The sequence below is a fragment of the Geotrypetes seraphini genome, chromosome 6, assembly GCF_902459505.1.
Source record: "Geotrypetes seraphini chromosome 6, aGeoSer1.1, whole genome shotgun sequence".
NCBI lineage: Eukaryota > Metazoa > Chordata > Amphibia > Gymnophiona > Dermophiidae > Geotrypetes > Geotrypetes seraphini.
The window spans coordinates 159,053,548-159,077,369 of record NC_047089.1 but is presented as its reverse complement, the minus strand read 5'-3'; the positions used below and the strand labels follow the sequence as shown (position 1 = coordinate 159,077,369).

The 23,822-nt window shown below is 40.9% G+C and overlaps 1 protein-coding gene across 3 annotated transcripts in view; it reads right to left on the bottom strand.

Moving 5' to 3' along the window:
- The window catches only part of ADPRHL1 (ADP-ribosylhydrolase like 1), a 60,620-nt gene extending 37,469 nt beyond the window's left edge, over window positions 1-23,151 (bottom strand). For 2 of the 3 annotated variants that reach the window (XM_033948753.1, XM_033948755.1), the window contains exons 1-3: window positions 22,798-23,151; window positions 9,006-9,170; window positions 5,586-5,711 (exon numbers count right to left, since the gene is read on the bottom strand). In XM_033948753.1, coding sequence (XP_033804644.1) covers window positions 5,586-5,711; window positions 9,006-9,170; window positions 22,798-23,011 — 505 coding nt within the window. In that variant the 5' untranslated portion in view covers window positions 23,012-23,151. Of the gene's footprint in view, window positions 1-5,585; window positions 5,712-9,005; window positions 9,171-22,797 lie in introns of those variants that run through there. The other variant, XM_033948754.1, reaches the window with a different exon arrangement.
- Window positions 23,152-23,822: the final 671 nt, after the last annotated feature.

Sequence of the window (23,822 nt, the reverse complement as noted above, 5' to 3'; positions counted from 1 at the left end):
AGATATTCAGCGCTGGTACCTAACTTTGACTTGATGCTGAATATGCAGAGATAAAAAGCCTGCAGTAGTTGGTGTTCAAAAAAATTATGTCTATACTCAGTTGTGTCAGAGGCTTAAATCTATAAAAAAATAAATGCTACTAGTGCCATTTTTGTTTACTTCATTAAATAGACTTAGAGCTCCTTTTACGAAGCTGCGTTAGGGCCTTAACGTGCGGAATAGCGCGCGCTAAAATGCCGCATGCGCTAGCTGCTACCGCCTCCTCTTGAGCAAGCGGTAGCTTTTTGGCTAGCACGCGCTAATCTGGTGCGTGCGCTAAAACCGCTAGCGCACCTTCATAAAAGGAGCCCTTAGGGGCTCATTTTCAAAACAAAAAAACGTTCAAAAAGTGGCACAAAGTGGCAGATGTATTTTTCCTGGTGTGGCAAGCTCATATCTGTGACTGCTGAGAAAATGACCTTAAAGAGTCAAAAGGTGCAGCAAAAGAAATTTTTGGCACTTCTAAGTTGGGTCCATTGACATCAGCATTGAAGGCATTGGTCTCCATGGTTGGTGGAGCTACATCAGACACTGGGGATATGTCTACTTCAGTGTCAGGTGTCGAGCCAAACATCATTGGACCCAACACCAGGACAAGGAAGGACTAAATCTATAATTCAACTCCATAATTTTTGTAGGCTGTCACAGCACCATCACCCCCACCTTTACCAATGCATGGCCCCAGAGAGTATCTCCAGGCCCTGTTACAGGAGGAATTAGAGTGTATCTTTGCTCGGTGCAATGTTGAGGCATCCAGAGCTACTGATTTTGACCATGATACTGCTCTAGTTAATTCTGGAGGTCCATGCCTTGTCCATCTTCCCACCAGGAAAAGGAAGGCTGATTTTTTTTCAAGCAAAGTGGCCCCTTGTAACAGGCCAGTCGGCTCTCAAAATAGTCGGGAATGGGGGGTGGGGGGGAGGAGGTTATGCCCTTCATTGGCCAAAGTTCTAAGTCTAAAAATGCTGATGTTTCCTCCTACATAGGTCTTATGCTGATACATTTGAAACATGAATACTATGCAAACAGCTGAATAGTGGACTCAAGGAAGATTTTTTTCTAACTGAAATTTTTTATTGGCGTTTCTGATCCGTTACACAAATAGTAATGCAATAAAATGACAATATTTGAGAACTCACACTATTCATACAAATAAGCATGCATTGTTCAAAATAAATATTCAGCAGATACCAATAAACTCCACTGTTTAATTAAACTTGTCTAAGATTCCCCCTCCTCCCAACTCTCCCCTCCCAAGACCAAGGAAAAAAAGAAAATGAATACAAAACAGAAAAGAATCTGAATAAAGTTACAAACTCAGTAAATCACAACCTTCATAACAAAGAATCTAAGCAACTGAATCAAGATATGCTTGTAGTATCTCCCAGCTAGCTATAAATTTCTTCTCAGTATGAGTTTGCAGACCAGTCAGTCTCTTCATATGAGTTACATATCACAATTTTTTGTGCCACTCAAAGTTGGAACAGTTGATGATTTCTAATGATAAGTGATTACTCTTCTACCAACTTTCGAATCATTGAAATCCAACTGAACATATCCATCGAGATCAAACAAAGCTCAGATGGTGGCTTGGCAAGTTCTAACATAAGTAGAACTTCTATCACTAACGTCCAAAAAGAACTAATTAGAGGACAGAACCACCTCATATGAAGATATGATCCCCAAATCTCCACAAACCCCTCCAACATTGAGATTATTTATTTATTTATTTATTTCGATTTCTATCCCGTTCTCTCAGAAGCTCAGAACGGATTACAAGTAGACATTCACAATTGTTTGAAAACAGACTAGTCATGACAACAAATAAGTTACAGTAGACAATAACAGAGCTTATTCTAGAGACCAGACTGGTCATAGCGAAGAGTACTATGAGAAGTATATTGATGCGCTGTAATCTAACAGGGGTCATTTACCATCTAAGTAGGATTTTGTACTTACCCTCACGCAGTTGAGCAGAAATATTAAATTTAGTAACTGCCAAGATGACTTCTTCCCATTGCTCCTCACTCAGAGAGCATTGTAGCTCGTTCTCCCATTGCTGCATATAATTAAACTTTATAAACATATCATCTCTCACTATCCTATATAGCACATAAATAAGACCTTTTGTCTCAGTATTATGTTCCCATAGGAATTCTACTTCATTGAGAAATCTCGCTAAAATTTCCTTAGATCTTCTAAGTTAGATTTTTAAAGTTTTGGCTTTAGTGAGAGGTGCATAACTTTGATCCTAAATATAGGGTAGGAAGCTAAAATAGAGAAAATATATTGGGATATATAGAGACCCAATAATAAGATTTTTAAAAAAAGGCAGCAATGAAGCCAAGAAACAGGTTGATTTGTCTCATTGCATGTTTCGAACTTTATAGCATGCATCTAAAATGCCACTCAGTGCTGAAGAGCTTTATATTGGTTTATACACACACAAAATCACTGCTTTTCAAGCATTCCTTTGAATAACATAATCAGTCATCCGAATGATGTTTATTACAATAATGCCTTCTTTTAAAGATTATTGGTTTGATGTTTTATTACTGTTTTGATGCTTTCATTTTTATTTACTGTCATCATATTGATTTGAAAAATATATTTTAGCTTTTGTGTTTTGCTTCAGAATATGGAGCTCATTATTTAAGTATTGACACCATGCTACTTTCTTCATTATGTTTTGCTAGATCATTAAGGGGTCCTTTTACTAAAACGCGCTAGCCATTTTAGCACGTGCTAAATAGCGCATACTAACGGCCTCTTTTACAAAGCCGCACCAGTGGCTGCCGCACGGCAACAGCCCCGAAGCTCTTTAAATCTCTATGGGCTTTGGGGCCATTAGTGCAGCGCAGCCACTAGTGCGGCTTTGTAAAAGAGGCCGTAAATGCTAACACGCCCATTATGGTCTATGGACGCGTTAGCGTTTAGCACATGCTAATATTTAGTGCACGCTAAAACAGCTAGCGCGCCTTAGTAAAAGGACCCCTAAGCTTTTATAAATTTGGTGATCTTAATTGTTTATCGGCTGTAAATTACTTTTGATTTTCCGATATATCTCATGTTAGTGGTTTAGAGTTTGATACTTATTACAACCTTTATACTGTATATTCTATTTTTATTAATAGCCCTTTTAGCTTTCTTTGTACTGAAAGTGACCTGATGCTCCATTCATAAGATATGATTTAAAGTTTTTATCATAGTTCATGGGCTCCTTTTACAAAGCCGCGCTAGCGGTTTTAACGCACGTACCGGATTAGCGCACGCTATAGTGTCCGCTAGCCAGAAATCTACCGCCTGCTCAAAAGGAGGCAGTAGTGGCTAGCACCTGTGACAATTTACCGCACGCTATTCCATGCGTTAAGGCCCTAGCGTGGCTTTGTAAAAGGAGCTCCATGTGTTTTATAATTTAATAATTTTTTGTATGTCACTTAAAATTCCTTTTTAATATATTTTCAATCTATTGGTTCATAATTGTATAATTTACTTTTGTTTTTATATATATTTGTATATTATCAATCCTGATGTCTAAGGAAAACACCCGTGTACAGGTAAGTGACATAGCTTTTTCCAACAACAAGCAGGACTGAGTTAGGCACACAAGTGAGTGACTTCAATCTTAGGGCTGCTTAGTCTTATATTGCTTTAATCTTTTGAGCAACTTGTACAGTTGACTGTGAGAGGAGATAGCTTTTAGGGAGAGATTGATTTGGCCAGGATGGGAAGCTTGGTCCAGATATTATGTGCAGTGAAAGTGTGAATAAAGGACCATGTGACTACTTTACAGCAAGGCAGCATGGCAGACTTTAATAGGGCTCCTGTACCCTCAGAAATTCTAATCGGATATGAGTTAACTTTGGAACTGAATGGAGCATGGGTTTGTTCACAGCATATCTTTTAGAAGAAGCAAACCAGTTTGCTGGAATTCTGAGTCAATTTTCTAAGCAATTCAGTTCTGTTCAAATAGCAGGTGAGAACCTGTTTATAGTCTACATGGAGGGCTTTTGACAGAAGGTACGAAGCAATATTTGAAGTTCCACATTACAGAGGAACTTTGTAATGAGGGTTTACTTGAAACACTGATAAAACTAATGCCTTAAAGCAGAGTAACCGGTTTCCTATGATTGCATTTGAGACTTGGCATTGACATTGTGTCAGAAAGGAGAAACCACCTTTCTTTCATGTCGAGATTGATCTAATATCAACAGTCCTTTCTGTAATGTTGCATTGGATTTTCAACACACCTAATACAGAGAAAACCGTACAATGGTAAATAGAACACTCCATTTGGTCACATGCTCCTGCTACACTAAAATTATTTCTCATTTCACCAACAAACCACAGAAAAGTCATTAACTCCTTAGCTCCTTCTGTTATTGATACCTCTGCAGTTGCTGCATGTACTCTGGCACCTGATCTTCTTGCCACCCCATGCCAAGCCAAGATTTCTTCTCTCTATTCTGCTTTGGGCCTTTCCTCCTTCAAAACCGTCTTTGTTCCAATCCGTCTGTGGGAACTCTTTCAACAATCATCGACTGCTGTAACCTTTTAGCAGTACTAAGGCCCAGATTCACTAAGGCCACGGATTTGATCCGATCCATGGCCGGGGGGGGGGGGCTGATTCATGAATTGCCCTCATGCAATTGAGGGCGATTGGAATCACGCCCCCAACCAACCACCCAGATCGCTCTACAGCGATCCCGGCAGAGCAGGCCGTGGTTTTAATCCACTTTAATCCCGCGGGTTAAAACCACGGGCTTGCACTATGGGGAAGGGCAGGAGAGTCGGGGCAGAGAGCAGAGAAGCAGGGCAGAGAGCAGGGCGGCAGAAGGCAGGGCAGTTGGAAAGGACCTGAGCGGCTGGTCCTCAGCAGTTGCTTATTTTTGGATTGGTCAGCCCAGTCAGTGAATCGCTGCCTGACTACATTTGAATGCCATTCTCCCTCATTTGCATGCGTGGATCGGAGGATGATCGGGACAGTGGTTAGTGAATCAGGTTGGAGGGAAATCGGGTCACAAAGGGGTCGCTAAGTGGTCGGAACTTGATCGGTGGGCTTAGTGAATCTAGCCCTAAGTTCTTTATCAGAATTTGGTTTTCTGCAGTGAAAACCATTTTGATATAGAGACTGTTTACAAACTAGCGTCTGCTTCTGCATGTATCCCATAGCAACAATTCATTTTCACAAGATAGTGTTGTGGTGCGGTGTGAAATATTTACAATATTTTACATCAATTTCATTCAGGACACAACGCACTAAATTTCATAAAAATTGGCCGAGTTCTGTGAAAGATACGGCAAACGTTTTGGTGGGTTTTTTTTGTTCACAATGTTTAGATAATTATATAAACAACTTCAGTAATGTTAATGTTTCTCAATGACATTGCCTTGAGAGATTTCACCTCTGATGGTCCAAATACAAAAACAAATGAATATAGTTAGCTACAGTGCATATGTAAAGTGCTGGAGTTTTGTATAATATCACATATCCTTTAATATATTCTTAATAGTGAATACTTCACTTGTTCTTGACCATGTGTTACCTGTGGGGTGATTGTGAGTCATTCTTCCACATTCAATGCTTACTTCAATAAGGGTTTCTATCCTTTCAGGCTTCCAGTATCTCATGCCTATGCACATGGCTTTGGTAGCTGCTCCAAACCCTGACCCTGCAGAAAGCATAATCAGTATTGTAATCATTATTGCATTAAGTATGCAGAGATGAACTCATAATTATTAATTCAAACAACATTTGAGACATAGTTCCTTGAATAATTTAAAGGCTGGTTGATAGGTAGAGGGCTGTGTACATCTGATAGCGCTATAGAAATATTAATAGTAGTAGTAGGCAGAAAACATATCACACTTGTTAGGCCAGATCCCACTATGTTTAATTTGGATTTAGCTCATACTTTTTCAGTGGTATACTAAGGTGGGCTACACCCTTGACCTGCCTATGTTCCTTCCCTGGCCACAACCCCTTTTAAGATTTGCACACAAGAATTTATGCGCACCACTTTATAGAGTAGAAATTTATATGTGTAACTTCTAATTAGTGCCAATTATTATTTGTTAATTGCCAATTATTGGCACTGATTAGTTTGTTAAGCAATTAAGGGCTAGATTCACTAAGCAAACCGATTGGTTTGCGATGCCTTTGTAACCTGATTTTACTCCGGCCCGATTCACTTACCACTCTGCCGATCCAATTCCAATCCGTGCATGCAAATGAGGGGAACGGCATGCAAAGTAGGCAGCGACCCGATTCACTAAAGAAATTTTGCAAACTGACTGGGCTGGCCGATCAACACAAGAAGTGACTGCTGGGGACCAGTCGCAAACATCCTTTCTGACTCTACAGCTCCATTGCCGCCCTGCTCTCTGCCCTGCTCTCTGCATGCCCTGTTCTCTGCTGCCCTGACAATATTTATCTCTCTGCCCTGAATCTCTCCTGCCTGCCGCCCCGAATCGCTGCCCTGCTCTGCCCTGAATCTCTCCTACCTGCCGCCCTGAATCTCTCTTGCCCTTTTCTGCACTGCGAGCCCATGGTTGTAACCCACGGGTTTAAAGCGGGTTAAAACCATGGGCTCAATGGGCTAGTAAAATTTAAAAAATAAAAGTCGCGGCCCAGACAGGTCTTAGACACATGCACAGACCATCTACAGATGGTCTGCGCATGCATCGGGAACGCACGCTAGCGATCTGTGCAGTTGGAGGGGGGCATTCCTGCAATTGCCCTCATTTAAATTTTTTTGTTTTGGGAATTCATCGAGCATGCACGGATCGGCCACAGATCAGGCATGGAAATGAGGTTTGTGAATCTAGCCCTAAGTTGCATATAGGAACTGGCAATGTGGGGGGGAATCATGTGACCAGTCACAAGATGGCCACTTAATTGCATTTCTCTCTTAGCAGCTTTACTGTAAGCCTGATTATTGCCTCTTCATGAAATGGAATATCTGAGTTTTTCATATCGCAGATGGCTGCAAAATCTACTAAAGCAGACAGTGCTATTTTTGCAGTTCATAATGCTTCCAAACTACCCAAGCATGAGCTACCGACACCACAGAAGGCTAGAACTTCCACCGCTACCTCTGGATAAGTATTCTCTGATGATCTTCAGGTACTGAAAGAGCTAATGGAGAAAAATGTATCTGCCACTGCAGATATTAAAAAAGAAATTAGCTCTCTGGTGGCCCAGCTAATTCAGCATAATGCTCGATTAGAGCTTCTTGAAGAACGAGTTTTGGAACATGATCTCAGCACTTAACTACGCAGCAAAAATATACAAGAATGAAAGGGTTGCATTATGAGGTTGAAGATTTATCTAACAGAATGAGATGAAATTATATTTGGTTTATTGGTATCCCTGAAGGTACTGAAGGTAACAGTATCATTTCTTTTTTGCAAACTTTTATGCCAAATATATTAAATCTCCACTTCGAACCGTCATTGGAAATCGAAAGAGCGCATAGAATTCCAAATGGTTGAAATATGAAACCTCATGTTGCTTGACCAATTATTTTGAGAGTTCTGAGATATCCTCAAGTTTTGCAAATATTATAAGCTGCCAAATTATGATCTTCCATCCTAGTAAAGGGAAAGAATATTTTTTATGCCGAATTTATCTAAGATGACAGCCCAAAAAAGGAAAATGTTTCTTTCCCTGAGATTCAAGCTTAAGATTACTGGCACATATTGTAACTCCACAAAAAATTTTGATGATCTAAAAGAGCTGCAAAAGTTTCTAGATGACAATACTGGAGAGATGCTCTAATTTTCAGTTATATTATCTGCAAATATATTAAGGCTATTAAGAATATCTCTGAGAATATATACCTCCCCTCTTTTACAAAGGTGCGCTAAGATTTAAATCTGGTATTATTCAATGTTAAGAGACTATCCAATCCTATAAAAGGAAAGAAAATTTTACTTTATTTCAAACACCTTAAAGCTATTTGTCTCATTCAAGAATCTCATTTAAATATTGAAGAAAATCAAAAATTGACTGGTGATTGGATTCAACATTGTTTTGCTTCACTGGCTGATGGAAAGAGGAACAGAGTTATCATGTTATGTAGGAAGACCATTAATTTCCAGCTATGGCTATATAAATTTGGGCGATTGAGGGGAAAAACACGCAGTGGGCGTTTTGTGAATCGGGTCGATTAGCAGAGATTGTTGTAAAAACAGGTTTAGCGACGATCGCTGATTTTAGTGAATCGGGGTCATAGTGATTCTCCATTGTCAGAGGGCTGTGCAATCATACCTCCTTCAGAACATGCAATTGTGATCCTTAGGTCTAGCCACTAGGTTTCACTGCTGAACAGTAGCCAAGTCTTTTATCTTCTCAGTAGCTATATGAAGAGCCAACTCTTCAGTATCTCCAACTTTGCTGACCTTGGTAGCAAAGTCCTACCTCAGGAATTGATCTCGGGTTTTCCTATTGGCAGTGTACAATGCTGCTTCTAAGCCACCAAACCAGCTTCTTACATCTAATTTTAATAATCTGGAGATCAATATTAAAAATGATTTAGTCAACCAGAAAAAGGATCCTGGCCAGTTAAATCGCTTGTATAGGATATCCATCAATATTTGGTGGCATTTAAATGGTTCGTGCAGCTGAATATCACCACTGACTGCTAAACTCAAAGCTAGCTATTTTGTAAGGTAAAGTCAGCACTTATGCATTTAAAGTGACAATATTCAGCACTTAATTGCCTAAGTTAGCATCAGATCAGACTACATAAAAGTCCTTTGTACGTTGTCACTTAACTGCTGAATATCACACAACCACATATGAGATAGCTGGCTGCCTAAACCCAGATATTCATTGCAGGTGCCCAGACATAGTCCAGCATTGAATATCCAGGAATAACCTGGCTGCTAAAAATCATGCTCCCCCAGCACCAGCTGAATATCGACCCTATGAATGATAGGTAAATGTGCAGCAATCAGAATACCTTTTTCATTGAAAGGCGTGTGCCATGCAAGAAGGTAATTGTCTGGCTTCAGCTGGGAACATCCTTCGATGGTGGCTGGATCTGGCCTTCTCCCTTGGAGTTTGTCAACTGCATCAACGTACTGCTTTACCATTTCACGGTAGAGATCTTCTAAGCACCAGTAATCTGTCCAAAGGAAAAAGGGTGTGTGTCAGAGAAATACATTGGAGGGTACTAAGAAAGAAAGAAAATATGAAAGCCCTATATTTTTTTTTAATTTTTAACACCAGAAGCTAAAGTTTTGATAATTGGTACTAAGTGATTATAATCTAGTCCCCAATTGACACTTAAAAAAAAAAATTCCTACCTCACAATATTCTCTAGATACACATATATACCTACTTCCTTTTCTTAGCCTTGCAGTCTCATCTGAAGAAGGGAGCAGTATGATCTCAAGAATTCATATACCACTTTTTTTTAAATGTTACTCCAATGAAAGATAATCACAACCCACTTTTCAGCCTTCCAGGACCAGTAGATCGTGTAGGTAATACTTACATTTTTAAATAAATAAATAAAACCCAGGTAGTTGGTATAATAAGGTAACCTTCTCTGGATATTCCTTCACATTTTGACAAAGATGGTGTTTCTATTCCTACCGTTCAGGAAATTTGATAATTGGCTGTGCATCTAGATATATCTATGAAACCTTATATAAGTAAAAATATTCAGATTATTGTTGCAGATTGAACTATAATCTTTCCAGTCTGTTCCTTTATTAAAGTAACTTGTTCTTTAAAGTCTCTTACACTTCCCTCATGAGCCAAAGCTAGTGTATGAACAGACTGTACTAACAAAAGATAAAGAAGTTTTGAATAGAAGAGTGGCAAATTTGGAAAATCAAGTTAGACAGCTTCATTTGAGATTACTGAATTTTCCTAAAACTAGTGCAGTATCACCACTGAAAACGTTTAAAAGATGCCCCTCTAACGCTGTCCCTCCAAAAAGCAAAATACAGTATACTTCTTACCTAAGGGGAAAAAGGGGATGATTGTGGCTGGAAATCTTGTGACTAATAACCATATGAATGCCTTATTGAGTTTGGTTGATAGTTTAGCTACCTCAGGGGTGCTACTTGCAGCAATAGCAGTCATGGAAAGAGCTACATTATTGATTAGTGTTTGAACAGGATTTGAACTCCTCGATGAAATTATATTTTGTGGAAAAGACTTCTAGTTTGTTTGAGGGATAGAAAATATAGATATTTCCTGACCTCTCTAGGGATACCCAATTCATCTACGATTTCCCTGTAAATGTATTACAAAATATGCAAATGAGCAATATGGTGGGGGGTTTTAATCCCTCAATAACCTAGGTCTTTTCAAAGCATTAAAAAGTTTGCATCTGTACTGTCTGTATTGTCGACATGAATTAACTAAGGATCTGTAGAAAGGCTTGTAATAATGAAGTGCTTACAGTTGCCTATTAATATTATCTTTATTTCCTTATTGATTCCTGCTTTTACATGTGCTTTACGTTCCCCCAGTTTTGTGGACTAAATGGTTGTAGAGATATAGGCCCTGATTCTTTAATAGATGCCTAAAGTTAGATGCCAAGTTCGGTGCACCTAGCTGATCTAGGCGTCTAACTTAGGGCTCCTTTTACAAATCCTCAGTAGAGGTTTCCACTACGGGCTGGCAAGGTAAATGCTTCAATGCTCATAGGAATTCTGTGAGCACTGGAGCATTTATTTCACTGGCCTATGGTAGAAACCTCTACCGCAACTTTGTAAAAGCTAGCATTAATTATTTAAATTACACTGGTCAACAAGCATTTCGCTACTGGAGTTCTGTCACCTGCACCTTAACAAAGGCCACATGCTGACTCTAAATCTGAAAACAGTTTTCATCTATCATATCCTGTTTTTAAGTTATGTGTCAGTTTGTGTTTATATCATTTTTGTCAATAATGCTACCATGAAGCGTCAGTATTTTACTGTTTCTGTAACACAATATTGCATTTTAGGACAGCTCATCGATCACATTTACCAGTAATTGGAAAGTGTATACTAAAAAGTGGTTGTACTGCTTTTTCTACCTGTTTGGTTTTGTCTAAGATATTATAATTATTATGAATAGATGAGGTTGTGTTACCATCCTGATAATTTCTGTTATGTCTGCGGACAATTTACTGCACAAGATCAGTGAAAGAATCTGTCCAGCAGACTTCAAAGTGCATACAAGCATTATTTTGGCTGTACAGTTGGCAACCAAGATAAAGCATGGGTGCCTCATATGTGCTCCACAATGGCTGAATGGGAAACGGAAGATGCTTTTCATTGTACCCATGGTGTGGCATGAGCCAACAAATCATCACTCAGACTGTTATTTTTGCATGACAAAAATTGCTGGATTCACAAAGAGGAATAAATCAAAAATTGTGTATCCTGATTGCCCGTCAGCAATTAAACCCATTCCTCATGACTCGGAGAATCAAGTTCCAGTTCCTCCTTCCACATCTGCAGCACAATGTGCCGAAAGTTCTTATGAAGAATGTGCCTCTGCTGCTGTGGAGGTGTTGTATGAACCTGAAGTGAATGAAAAACAACCTCACCTGCTAACTCAAGAATAGCTTACTGATCTGGTTAGAGATTTGTCACTGTCAAAGGAGAAAACAGAATTGTTGGGTTCAACGCTGAAGCAATGGAATCTTTTAAGGCAGAACACCAAAATATATTTTTTTCTGTGATTGTCACACCATCCTGGCTTTCTTTTACCAAATGGAAGGAAACATTTGTTTCTGTATTGATATTAATGGTCTCAAGTATGAACTGGGATATGAACATGTTTCTGACGAATGGAGACTATTCATTGATTCAAGCAAAGAAAGCCTTAAAGCGGTACTTTTACACAATAGAAACCAGAAGCCATCTGTTTCTGTTGATCATGCAATTGGGTTGAAGGAAACGTACGAGTCAATGGAGACACTTTTAAAACTCACACACTATGTAGATCACCAGTGGAACTTCTGTCTTGATATCAAAGTTGTGTCACTCCTTCTGGGTCTGCAACTGGGGTACACCAAATACATGTGCTTCTTATGTCTTTGGAACAGTCGTGATGATGCCAACCACTATAGGCATAAACAATGGCCAAACCGAGATAAATCCATATCTGGCAGATACAATGTGAAGCACCTGCCATAAGTATATTGTGAGAAAATCTATCTTCCAGCACTTAACATAAAAATGGGTCTGATGAAAAATTTTGTCAAGGCGATGGACAGAAATGGTGATGCGTTTCAGCACCTAAGAAGTACATTTGGTTTCGAGAACAGTGAAGCCATAATCAAAGAAGGTGTTTTTGTTGGACCCAAAATCCATGAACTGATCCTTGACGATGCGTTCAAACATAAGCTGAACCCAGCTGAATCAGCAGCATGGGAAGCATTCGTGCTGGTTGTTCAGAATTTTTTTGGTAATCACAGATCAGAGAATTATGCTGAGTTTGTGGAGAACATGCTGACAGCATATCAGCTAATGGGTGCCAGAATGTCACTTAAAATGTACTTCTTACGTTCTCACCTCGACTTCTTCCCACCCAATCTTGGTGATATCAGCGATGAGCATGGATAAAGATTTCATCAAGATATCAAGGTGATGGAAAGCAGATATCAGGAAAAGTTCAATCCCAGTATGATGGGAGACTGTTGTTGGTTCTTGCAAGGAGAGACAAACGTATATTACAAATGTAAAAGCAAGTGTCTCAAACATTTCTAAACATGTTGACATCACTTTTGTGTGAGTTAAGAGAGGCATAAATATATGCTGTAACTTGTCTCCTTATTGTCTTCGTGTTTGTTTTCAGATTAAACTCCTTAACACAAGTTTAGTGGGACACAATTCATTCTCGCAATATTGTACTGATATGGCAAACTGTCTAAAAAATCAGTAACGTGTATCTCAGAAACCTGCAGTTGGGGTGGGGGGTGGGGGAGAGAACCATGAAGAATGCAAGGTTGCATAGGGAGAGGTATGGCCAATAGTGAAAAGGAGGTATTGATGCCTCTGTATAAGACTCTGGTGAGACCTCATTTAGAATATTGTGTATAATTCTGGAGGCCGCACCTTCAAAAAGATATAAAAAGGATGGAGTTGGTCCAGAGAAAGGCTACTAAAATAGTTTGTGGTCTTCGTGATAAGGCATATGAGGGCAGACTTAAAGATCTCAATCTGTATACTTTGGAGGAAAGGCGGGAGAGGGGAGATATGATAGAAACATTTAAATACCTGCATAATATAAATGTGCATGAGTCGAGTTTTTTTCTGCAATGAGAGTGCATAAGATGAAGTTAAGAGTAATCTGAGGAAATACTTTTTTACGGAAAGGGTGGTAGATGCGTGGATCAGTCTCCTGGAAGAGATGGTGGAAACAGAGACTGTGTCTGAATTCAAGAGGGCCTGGGATAGGCACGTGGGATCTCTCAGAGATAGAAATAAATAATGGTTACTGTGGATGGGCAGACTAGATGGGCCATTTGGTCTTTATCTGCCATCATGTTTCTATGTTAATTAATCGCAATTACAAATTTTAATTGAAATGTAGCCCTAAAAATTAATAAAATGTAATGAAATATAAAAAATACAAATGGAAAAATTATAAATCAAAGAATCTAAAACAGCATGCAGACTAAATATAAACAGCCTTACAGTTTTCACAGTCTAACTTCTTAATAGCTAAGTTCTTTTAAGAAAATGGATTCCAAGACTGAAAAAATAGCCATTAGGTCAATGTTTCCTATAAGGATCACATTGATATGAGCACAAATTTTTCTTCGTGAGCAAAGGACTGAGTCAACACGAGCAAAAATGTTCCATTATCTTATCTTGTCAGCCTTTCTTCATATACTTCACAGACATGCAAGCACACACATACACACATATAAGCACTCACAGGGAAATTGGAAAGAATTCCATGAATCATACTCTGCATACTTTCCCTACTTATTCACCTGTAGTGTATAGCTACTCTAAGTAAATTTCAGATATTGGATGTTTAGTTCGGCTTAAAAAGAGCACTGTTCCCTCTCCACTCTCATATGAGAGTGTGGCGCAGTGGTTAAAGCTACAGCCTCAGCACCCTGAGGTTGTGGGTTCAAACCCACGCTGCTCCTTGTGACCCTGGGCAAGTCACTTAATCCCCCCATTGCCCCAGGTACATTAGATAGATTGTGAGCCCGCCAGGACAGACAGGGAAAAATGCTTGAGCACCTGAATAAATGCATGTAAACCGTTCTGAGCTCCCCTGGGAGAATAGTTCAGAAAATTGAATAAATTAAAAAAAAAAAAAAATGAGCACCACTTTTGAAAAAAGGGACAATAGGAGTTCATTGTCTACCAGTTGCCTCTTGCAGTACTTCATTTACCGAGGGAATTATGTGCAAAAAAAAAAAATCTAATTAATGTATAGAAAAGCAACATTTTGAACAGAATAATATTTGTAGTATTCTGGAAATATATGCAGCTACTTTAACACTTGGATCTTAGTCAATCCTAGTTCCCCAGTACAGTGTCTTTCTGTTGGCCACGTGAGCAGAAATGTTCAGCAGCACTCTAACAGAAATTGAGGTTACTACCAACCATAAAATAATTTACCTAGCAATGTTTTTGGTAGGTTGCCAAAGGGCCACCAGGCTTCAGCTCCACTAGTCTATAGTTTGCTGATGAGCAGTGGCATAGTGAGGGTGAGAGGTGCCTAGGATGGTGGTGTCCCTCCCCCACACTCATCTCTGCCCCCCACCACTGCTTCCCCAATCTCCCCTGCCAAGCGTGCGCCCCCTCCCTTTCCTTTGTACCTCTAGTCGTTTACCGCCGAACTTCAATGTGCTCCTCGGGATCCCGTCGGCTCTCCCTCTGATGTCACCTCCTATGCGCGACACCCGGAAATGGCGTCAGTAGGCAAGATAAAGCAGTCATGAGGAGCACGTTGAACTTGTTGCTCACAGTGGTGAACGACTAGAGGTGCGGGGGAAGGGAAGGGGGTGCACGTGTGGCAAGGGGAGGAGTGGGAAGAGGCGGGGCTGAGAAGAGGAGGGGTGTCGATGCACCCACCAAAATGGTGCCCCGGAAGGACTGCCCCTCCCTTACTACGCCACTGCTGATGAGTTACCAAACATGGTTCGAGCAGCAGGCTGAGAATAAGGGAAGCCAGGGCTCAAATCCCACTGGTGTTGCTTGAGATCAAGTCACTTAAGCTCAAATTCTATAAATGGCGCCTAGTGTACGGCGCCTATGTCGGAGGCGCCTACCCAGTTAGGCACTAGCTTAAATTGAAAAATGAAGTCAATTAAGATTTTTGATTACCAATAATTAATACTTAGGCGCTAATCAATGAAACACGATTCTATAACATGGCGCCTCTGAAATGTAGCCACTATGCACACTAGGCAGGAGCGTGGTTTGAAGATAGGCGCCGTGTTACAGAATCGCCGCCTTAACCCTCCATTGCCTCAGATATAAAACTTAAAAACTGTAAGCTCTCCAGGAGCATGAAAATACCGTCCTTGAACGTTTCTTGCCTTGAGCCCTTACTTAGAAAGATGTGATCTAAATCCAATGCTAGGCATAGTGTGAAGTAATACAAAACAATGCAAATGTCACTCAGGACCTACAGAGCAATTTCAACATACCATAATAGCAATAACTTCCACAAGTCATACAACAAACATTTACCTAGGAAAAGACTGTACCACAAACATTGCTATGAGCACTAGAACAACGCTAAACCTATTGGAAAACTAAACAAACCAGATTAGAATAGATCAATCATGCAAATCAATCACATAGACATCCCCCTTTACAAAACCACGCTAGCGGTTTCCACTGCGGTAACTACCCTGATGCACATAGGAATTTAAAGAGCTTTGGGGCTTTTGCCACATGGCAGCCAGTAGCGCAGCTTTGTAAAACTGGGGGAGGGGGGATTGTTAACAGAAAACTAAATCTCTTTCACACATGCAGAACACTCACCCAGTATAGAATAAGTAACCACATAATAAAAATAGAAATAAAAATTAAACTGAACACTCAAGAAGCCAGACTCTTCATACAATGTAACACCAGAGAAAGAGAAAGCAATGTGTGTCCCCCCCTGTACTGTGCAAAATATAAAGTTAGCAGACATAAATTTCCAGAAACTGACATATTCCAGCCACTATACAATATAACAAATTAACAAATGCAAATACAACAAAAATTGGAAAATGATACATGCTATTGGACTAAATATATTTTTCAATTAGCTCTCAAAGGCTAAAACCTCCTTCCTTACATCGAAACATTATACTACTGTTATGGTATCCTGTCCTGATCTGAGGAAGGCAATTTTGATCCACAGTTAGTCAAAAAGTTATTACAATTAATCAAATAAAAAGATACCTTATTTCCATTTTCTATATTTACTTATTAACCACACTACTTAAATTAAAAATAAAATTATTTTTTTCTAACATTGTTGTCTGGCTATTGTTGTCAATTGTGTTGGTACTAGTCTCTGGTTTCTGCTTTCCTCATCTTGCCAGGATTTTCTATCCATTGTGTCAATTTTCTCTCCTCTTTTTCCTTTCAAATTTCTTCAATTTAATTTCTGACTCTGTCCAGATTTTTTTTCTTACTATCCAATCCTCAATTTCCCTCTGTTTATTGTATCTACCTACAGCTTGCCCCTCTTTCACTCACCCTGGATTTCCTATTTCACTTCCTCTTATTCTAACTGCACCCTTATCCATCCAACATCTGCCCTTCTCACCTGTTCCACCAGCATCTGCCCACCCATCCAGCATCTGTCCCCTCTCTCCTCCCCACTTCCATCCAGCATCTGCCCTTTCTCCTCCCCACTTCCATCCAGCCTCTGGACCCTCTCTCCTCCCCACTACCATCCAGTCTTTGCCCCCTCTCTTCTCTCCACTTCCAATGAGCATCTGCCCCCAATCTCCTCCCTGATTCCATCTAGCATCTATCCTCCCCACTACCTTCCAGCCTCTGCCCCCCTCACTCCTCCCTACTTCCTTTAAGCATCTACCCCCATCTCACCCCTGCTTCCATCCATCATTTGCCCTTCTCTTCCCCACACCCATCCAGCATCTGTCCCTCATCCTCCCCACTTCCATTCAGATTTGCACTCTCTCTCTCCTCCTTGCTTCCATTCAGCATGTGCCCTATCCTCTCCATGTCCGTCCAGTATGTGCTTCCTGTCCTCCCCACTTCCTTCTAGTATGTGCTCCTCTATCTCCCCACTTCCATGCAATATGCTCCTCTGTCAAGGGCAACCCTATAATGAGGCCAACAGAGGCAGTGGCATCAAGCGGCACTGCTGAGGGAGTAACATCTTACTGCCGGTCAGCTTGCCTTCTGGTTGGCTCTCTCTGCCACTCCCCTTCCCGGTATCTAATGCTTTCACCCTTCTCTCCCCAATCAGCATTTCTCCTATTCCACCCCCACCCCACACCTCGCATCTACCTTTGATTTGTTGTAAAAGTTGCCAGATAGCAGTAGCAATTCACAGAGCTACCTTGCCCATGGTCCCAACATCTTCTCTCCTCTGCGGCCCACCCTCTCTGACAATTTCATGTTTTCACTGGGATGGGCCACAGTGGAAAGAAGATGCCGGGACCGGAGGCAGACTAGCTCTGTGAGTTGCTACCACTACCCGGCAACTTTTACGACAAATTGAAGGTAGATGGTGGGGAGGGGGATGGGAAAAATGCTGATTGGGGGAGAAGGATGAAGGCAGCCAGGAAGGAGAGTGGCAGAGAGTCAACCAGCAGGTAGACTGGCCAGCAGCAAGATGCTTATCCCTCAACAGTGCTGCCTGAAGATAGATATTGGACAACAGCAATGTTGCCTGAAGCATTACCGATTAATTCACATTTTCAACTTGTATAGGTTCCAGTGAGCCATAATGATTTCAGCTTCAACTCCACTAGAAACTATTCTCATATCAGGTAGATAGTAAGCAGATTCTACTAATTGTAGATCATTTGTAGGTAGTTGTAACATCTCCAGTGTATATTAATAAACAACTTTTTAGGAGAAAAAGTTCCCCCAAATGGCAAAACTAACACTCTAAAGATTAAAAATTCTTAAGTTATGTTCCAAAGTAGAAGGGGGATAGGGAGAGGTGGACTTTGGGGAGGACAGAGGGGGGACAGTAGAGGGAGAGATGACCTTAGGGAAAGACAGAGGGGGGCAGGAGAGGGAGAGATTGCAAAAGGTACGAAAGGGGGTCAGGGAGCGATGGTAGAGGGTATGAAAGGGGGAGAGGGAGAAATGGACTTGGTGGAGGGGGAAAATGGGGAGCCCTAGGCCTAAAAGGAGTGATGCATGAAGTTCTGCTGTCATTTACTGTGTTACTCAAGCTACTACCCTCTAAGAAGCTGCTGCCATAGGCAACTGGCCTGTCTTACCTAATAGATGGGTCAGCCCTTGTCCTACTCCCATTTTAGATGCTTGGGAAGGGGTGGGGGAGCTCCAGCTCATCCTTCACCTCAGGCAGCAGATTGCCTTGAGTCGCTCCTGTCCTGTTTTCCCCACTTCCTTCCAGCATGTGCTTCTCTATCTTCCCCAGTTTCATCCAATGTGCCTTTCTGCCCTTACTTCCTTCCAGTATATGCCCCAGTTTTCCCCACTTCCTTCCAATATGTGTCCCTCTATCTCCCCACTTCCATCCAATGTGCCCCTCTGTCCTCCCACTTCCTTAAAGCATCTGGTTCCTTCCCCTGCTGCTTCCCCAAACCAGCAGCAGCAGCAGCAAAACAAAACACAAACAGCGTGGGGCTGTAGAGCACTCCTCCACGACTGCCGGCTCCACCTCAGAACAAGAACATCGAGAGGGTAGGGGCAGCAACAGCAGCAGCCGTGGATAAGTACAATATGGTCCATCAGTTTGCATTTTATTTTGCCACTGCTGCTGATTTGGGAAGGCAACAGCAGCTGTAGTGGCAGATGGAGGCCGTGAGACATGGAAGCTGCAGGTTGGCATGCTGGCTGTAAGGCTCGCCAATTCTCCTGCACGGCCTCCTATCAGTCGGTGTGCGGCTACACAGCTGTGCAACTTATAGGGAACATTGCATTGTTTAGGGTTTTTGTGGGGTAGGTATACCACATCTCAGATCTTCATAAATGTACATAAATGTGGATGTTTGTGTAAAAGTAATATCAATTGTTTTTACCAAAGAGAGAAGGCAGAATTGTGGTGGGCAAAGCAGTACCCTGAAAATTCTCTCTTAATAAAAACTGTTGCATTTTGTCAGCTCTGGGGGAAGAAAGCAGGGTCAAAGATGCAAGGAGACTTGGGATTACTCACCGCTACTGTCATGATTTTACTTTGCCTTATAAAGTTTATATGTGGATTCCTAAAACCTCTTTGTTGAGGTGTTGTGAATATTTAGATAAGAAGGTTGTTTAATGATATTGTACAGTGTAATTTGAATATTTCTAGTTTGTACATCACAAATACCTTAAATAGTTAAAAGAGAGTTTGATTCTAAACCTTCTCTTTGCCACAAGAAACATCTATAACAAATCTGCTTTGCAAAACATGGAGTGCTACACAACCTTAACCTTCAATCAAACCACCTTCACGTTAGAGACATGGGGGTAGGGTTACCATATGGCTCCAGAAAAAGGAGGACGGATTGAAGCATCTGGGTTTTACTTCTATTGAAAGCAATGGAAATTAAGCCCGGATGTCGCAATCCGTCCTCCTTTTTTTGGAACCATATGTTAACCTGGAGGGGAGGGGGGGGGGGGAATTCTTCAATGTGTGCTACTGTTAAGGTGGGTTATTTTACCACAAATTGTGCTATTTTAGCACAAGGTCTCATTGGATAAAATGGGACCCTATGTTAAAAGAGCACAACTTGTGATAAAATAACCTGTCTTAACAGTAGCACACATTGATGAATTTTACCCCCTTAGAGGCAATGGTTCAACAGCAATGAACAAATTAAAGTCAGCAATCAAAAGCAGGCAATTTTCTTGGCATCCTAGTGGCATTTCCAGTAAGGGAAAATTATCATGGATCTTTTGTTCTGATTCATATGTTGTCCAAAAGTGAGGATTTCTTTTTCATCAGGTTTTACTTGTTACGTTTGTTTGTGCTCAGCTCTGGAATGGGAAGGGGTAAAACACGGACCTCACGGATCTAAACCCGCACGTCCTTAAAAATCTGAGGTCCGTGCCACTTTTAGTCTCAGCGTAGGTTATTTATTTATTTATTTTGATTTCTATCCCGTTCTCCCAGAAGCTCAGAATGGGTTACAAGTAGACATTCACAATCGTTTGAAAACAGACTAGTCATGACAACAAATAGGTTACAGAGCTTATTCTAGAGACCAGACTGGTCATAGTGAAGAGTACTACGAGAAGTATATTGAGGAGGCAGTTTTTAATGCCCGATTGGCAGAAGAGGAAGGTCTTTACTGCTCTGCGGAAGGTCATTAATGAGTCTAGCGACCTGAGCTGTGTGGGTAGTTTCAGCATAGGAAGGGAGAAGCATTAGGGTCCGTCAGAGCTAAAGTGTCATGGAGGTCTGTCAGAGCCACAACTTATCCTGAGACTAAAAGTGGCGGGGGTGCTGGGTTAGTCTATTTTGTATTCTGGTTCTACTTTGTTGTTGCTCCATGGTTGCCTGTACTTTGTAGGTTGCTTTTCTGTTTGAAAAAAAAAAAATTGATTACACATAAAAAGTGGCATGGACCTCAGATTTTTAAGGCTGTGCAGGTTTAGAGCCACGAGGTAATCAACAATTTAAATTATCTCTTCCTTCCAAGAAAGGGATAAAAGGAGTCAAGATTTTTACTCAATCTCTGATTTTTAAGCTTTCTCAGCTTTGGAATGATTTTCCACTCCTTTTAAAGAGTTCCGGTTCACTCCAACTTTTTCGTAAATCTTTAAAAAACCATTTTATTTGCTAAACACTTTGAAAATTAATCTTCCGAAACTTAAGGCCTCTTTTACAAAGCCACGCTAGTGGCTGTCGTGCGGCAACAGCACCGAAGCCCTTTAAATCTCTATGGGCTTTGGGGCCATTAGCGTAGTGCAGCCACTAGCGCACCTTTGTAAAAGAGGCCGTTAGTCTTATTCTTTATGGTTTTTATTTGTTAAGTTAATTATTGTAAACCGAGACGAGCTTTCTTGGACTGATGTCTCGGTATATAAAACCAAGCATTAGATTAGATTAGATTCCCCTCTGGAATCTATTGTAAGTAATTATATATATTCAGATTTATCTGAAATTCTAAGCAGATTACAAAAGTCACCTACATCAAAGTAAGCTATAACCAAATATTCTGGCATGAAATGATAACTACATCAAACTATGAATGAAAATCTAGTGTTGACCAAAGTCTCCGGGCGCCATTAAGGCTTTGTAAGATAGATTTCTAAATTTCACTGGGACGGACAGGAATGGTGACAAACACTAGTAATCAAAACTACTGCTGTACGTGCACTTCTTGGAACTGGTAGGTATAATTTTTTTTTATTGTGTTCCGTAAGTAACATGGGGGCGGTTCATTTCATCACACTTACAGTACATTGAAATATGTTACAAGTCACCTTTCCTTTGAATAGGGCACCCTCTTCTCCTTATCACTGGTGTGTTAGATACTCCCTTTGCTGCTACTGGCTAAGCAATGGATTAGAAGATAGCTGGCATTCCCATCAAATGAACCTTAGCTTCTAAATTTAGCATTAGCTGGCAGCAGACAGGAGGATTGCATTTGGAAACTTTATTAGCATATCAGACAATAAAGCAGGCACATTAGGGAACTTTATGTGTGCCTTGATGTCATATAGCTCTTTCATCTGTAGGGAGGAAAATGCAGTCAAGGACAGAGCCCAGCTGGTGATAAAGTCTTACCCAAAACTTTGCGGGCGATGGAGACTTTGGTAGATGGCAGAAATAGCAAAAAAAGAGCAACTGACCACAAACTTTCTACAGCTAACAACTTCTAGGTGGCAGGTTTGGAGCAGACTATTGCTACTGCAGCTAGAGCGCCTTCCCCTCCGCACCCTTAAAATGAATTAAAAAAAACAAACAAAAACCACAGAGCACAAGGTGCTTAGATCTGTAACTACTATAATTAATTATACTGGTTTATACGACTACAGCCATGAACAAAACACTGTAAAGATGTAGAGAAGGGAATACAGTATAAAAAGCCTGAAGCCATGAGATTGACAGTACTTACTTCAAGATAAACAGAGAACAGACTGGCCGACACAGGTGGCTGCATGGCTGTGCCCCAGCTCAGAGTTAAATCTGCCACACATGTGAAATAGTAAACATTTTATAAGCTCTCATTTAATGCAGAGCATGCTAAATGCTGTGCAACATTTTCCTTTGTTCACACAGAGAATCTGGAGTTAGATGACAGTGGTCATTCTTATGTTTACTTGGGTGAACCAGTTAATTACTTCACCAGGTCCAATTATTTATACATGGTTCCTCCTTGCATGTTTATTTTGCATCAAAGATGCAGAGTGTGGAAAAAAAAAAATACAAGCACAAGGGTACCACTGTCTTTCTTACGATGGGGGAGGGGGCAATTACTGAATGTTTTTAATTGTGTAATAGACTAAAAATAGATGTGCACGTCAGTCAAATGACCACTTGGTAGAACGGTCTTTGATCCATGCTAGTGGGCACTCTATTGTCTATGGCTTTGATAATTATCTATTTTAAGAAATGTAACATTATTTCCCCTGCTGGTTCTCTTATGCAACGGATAGAAAAGAAAGTCCCTGGCTTACCTGACTTGAGAGCCTCTGCCGTGCTCATGTGCATTAGGGTATTATCGCTCACTGGCCATTTGTCCGCAGACAGCACTAACTTCTCCAGTCCCCCCAGCTCTTTCAATTCCTCTTGGATCTTTAATCCCGAGCCGCAGATCTCCCAGCTAAAGTTTCTGTAACCAAGGGCATCTCCAACCCCCGCCAGCAGCATTGCAGCCTTGAATTTCTCCATAGCAAAATCTTTTGTATCGTTCCCCCTCTTCTTTCCTCCTTGTTAAATGTGTAGCTGTTAGTTCAGTTTTATTCGGGACTCAGTTCCAGCGAGAGTTTATATTGGTTTCTGGCTCTCTGTGCATAGGGCTCCCTCTACATGGCAAGGATCATTCTTTTCTGAGTTTGCAGTCTCCTCCCCACCTCAGACACTTCAGCTAAGCATTGGCTGTTTCCTTGTTTGTCCCTATTCTTCCTAGAAAAGCTTTTTCTTTGTTCTAGATTTTCAAGTAAAAATTCTTCACATTACTATAGGTCTCAGGATTTATTTTTTTTTCTGATACAGGCACAGTACAGCTAAGAGCTGTTTAAATAATAAACCAGGGTTAATATGTTTATTAAAAATTTTAGTTTTTAACAGGCACAGAATAAGAAAAACAATAAGACAATGACAGAATTTGCCCTGTCCCTGTGGATCACTGCGGAAAACTATCCTGTGTCATTCTTTAACGAGAGAGGGAAGAATCAAGAGTATGGATGGACACAACCACTGAACCCTCGAGCCTTGCATTGAAGAATGCTGGTGTAGAAAGACTGAGGTTGAGATAGACAATAAAGAATGACAGTCTCTAGTATCCAGAGCCTAGGCGTCAGAACGGGGGAAGCCACAGGGGCTATGGCCTCCCCAAAAATTACCAACTGGAAGTATGGCTCTCCTGACTCCCCCACCTATCACCAGGGCTGGTGTTAGGGGGCAGAAAACAGGGCAGCTTATCTGGGCACCACAGCTACAGGGGTCCCCCGACTGCCTGGTGAGATGAGGTAAGCTCCCC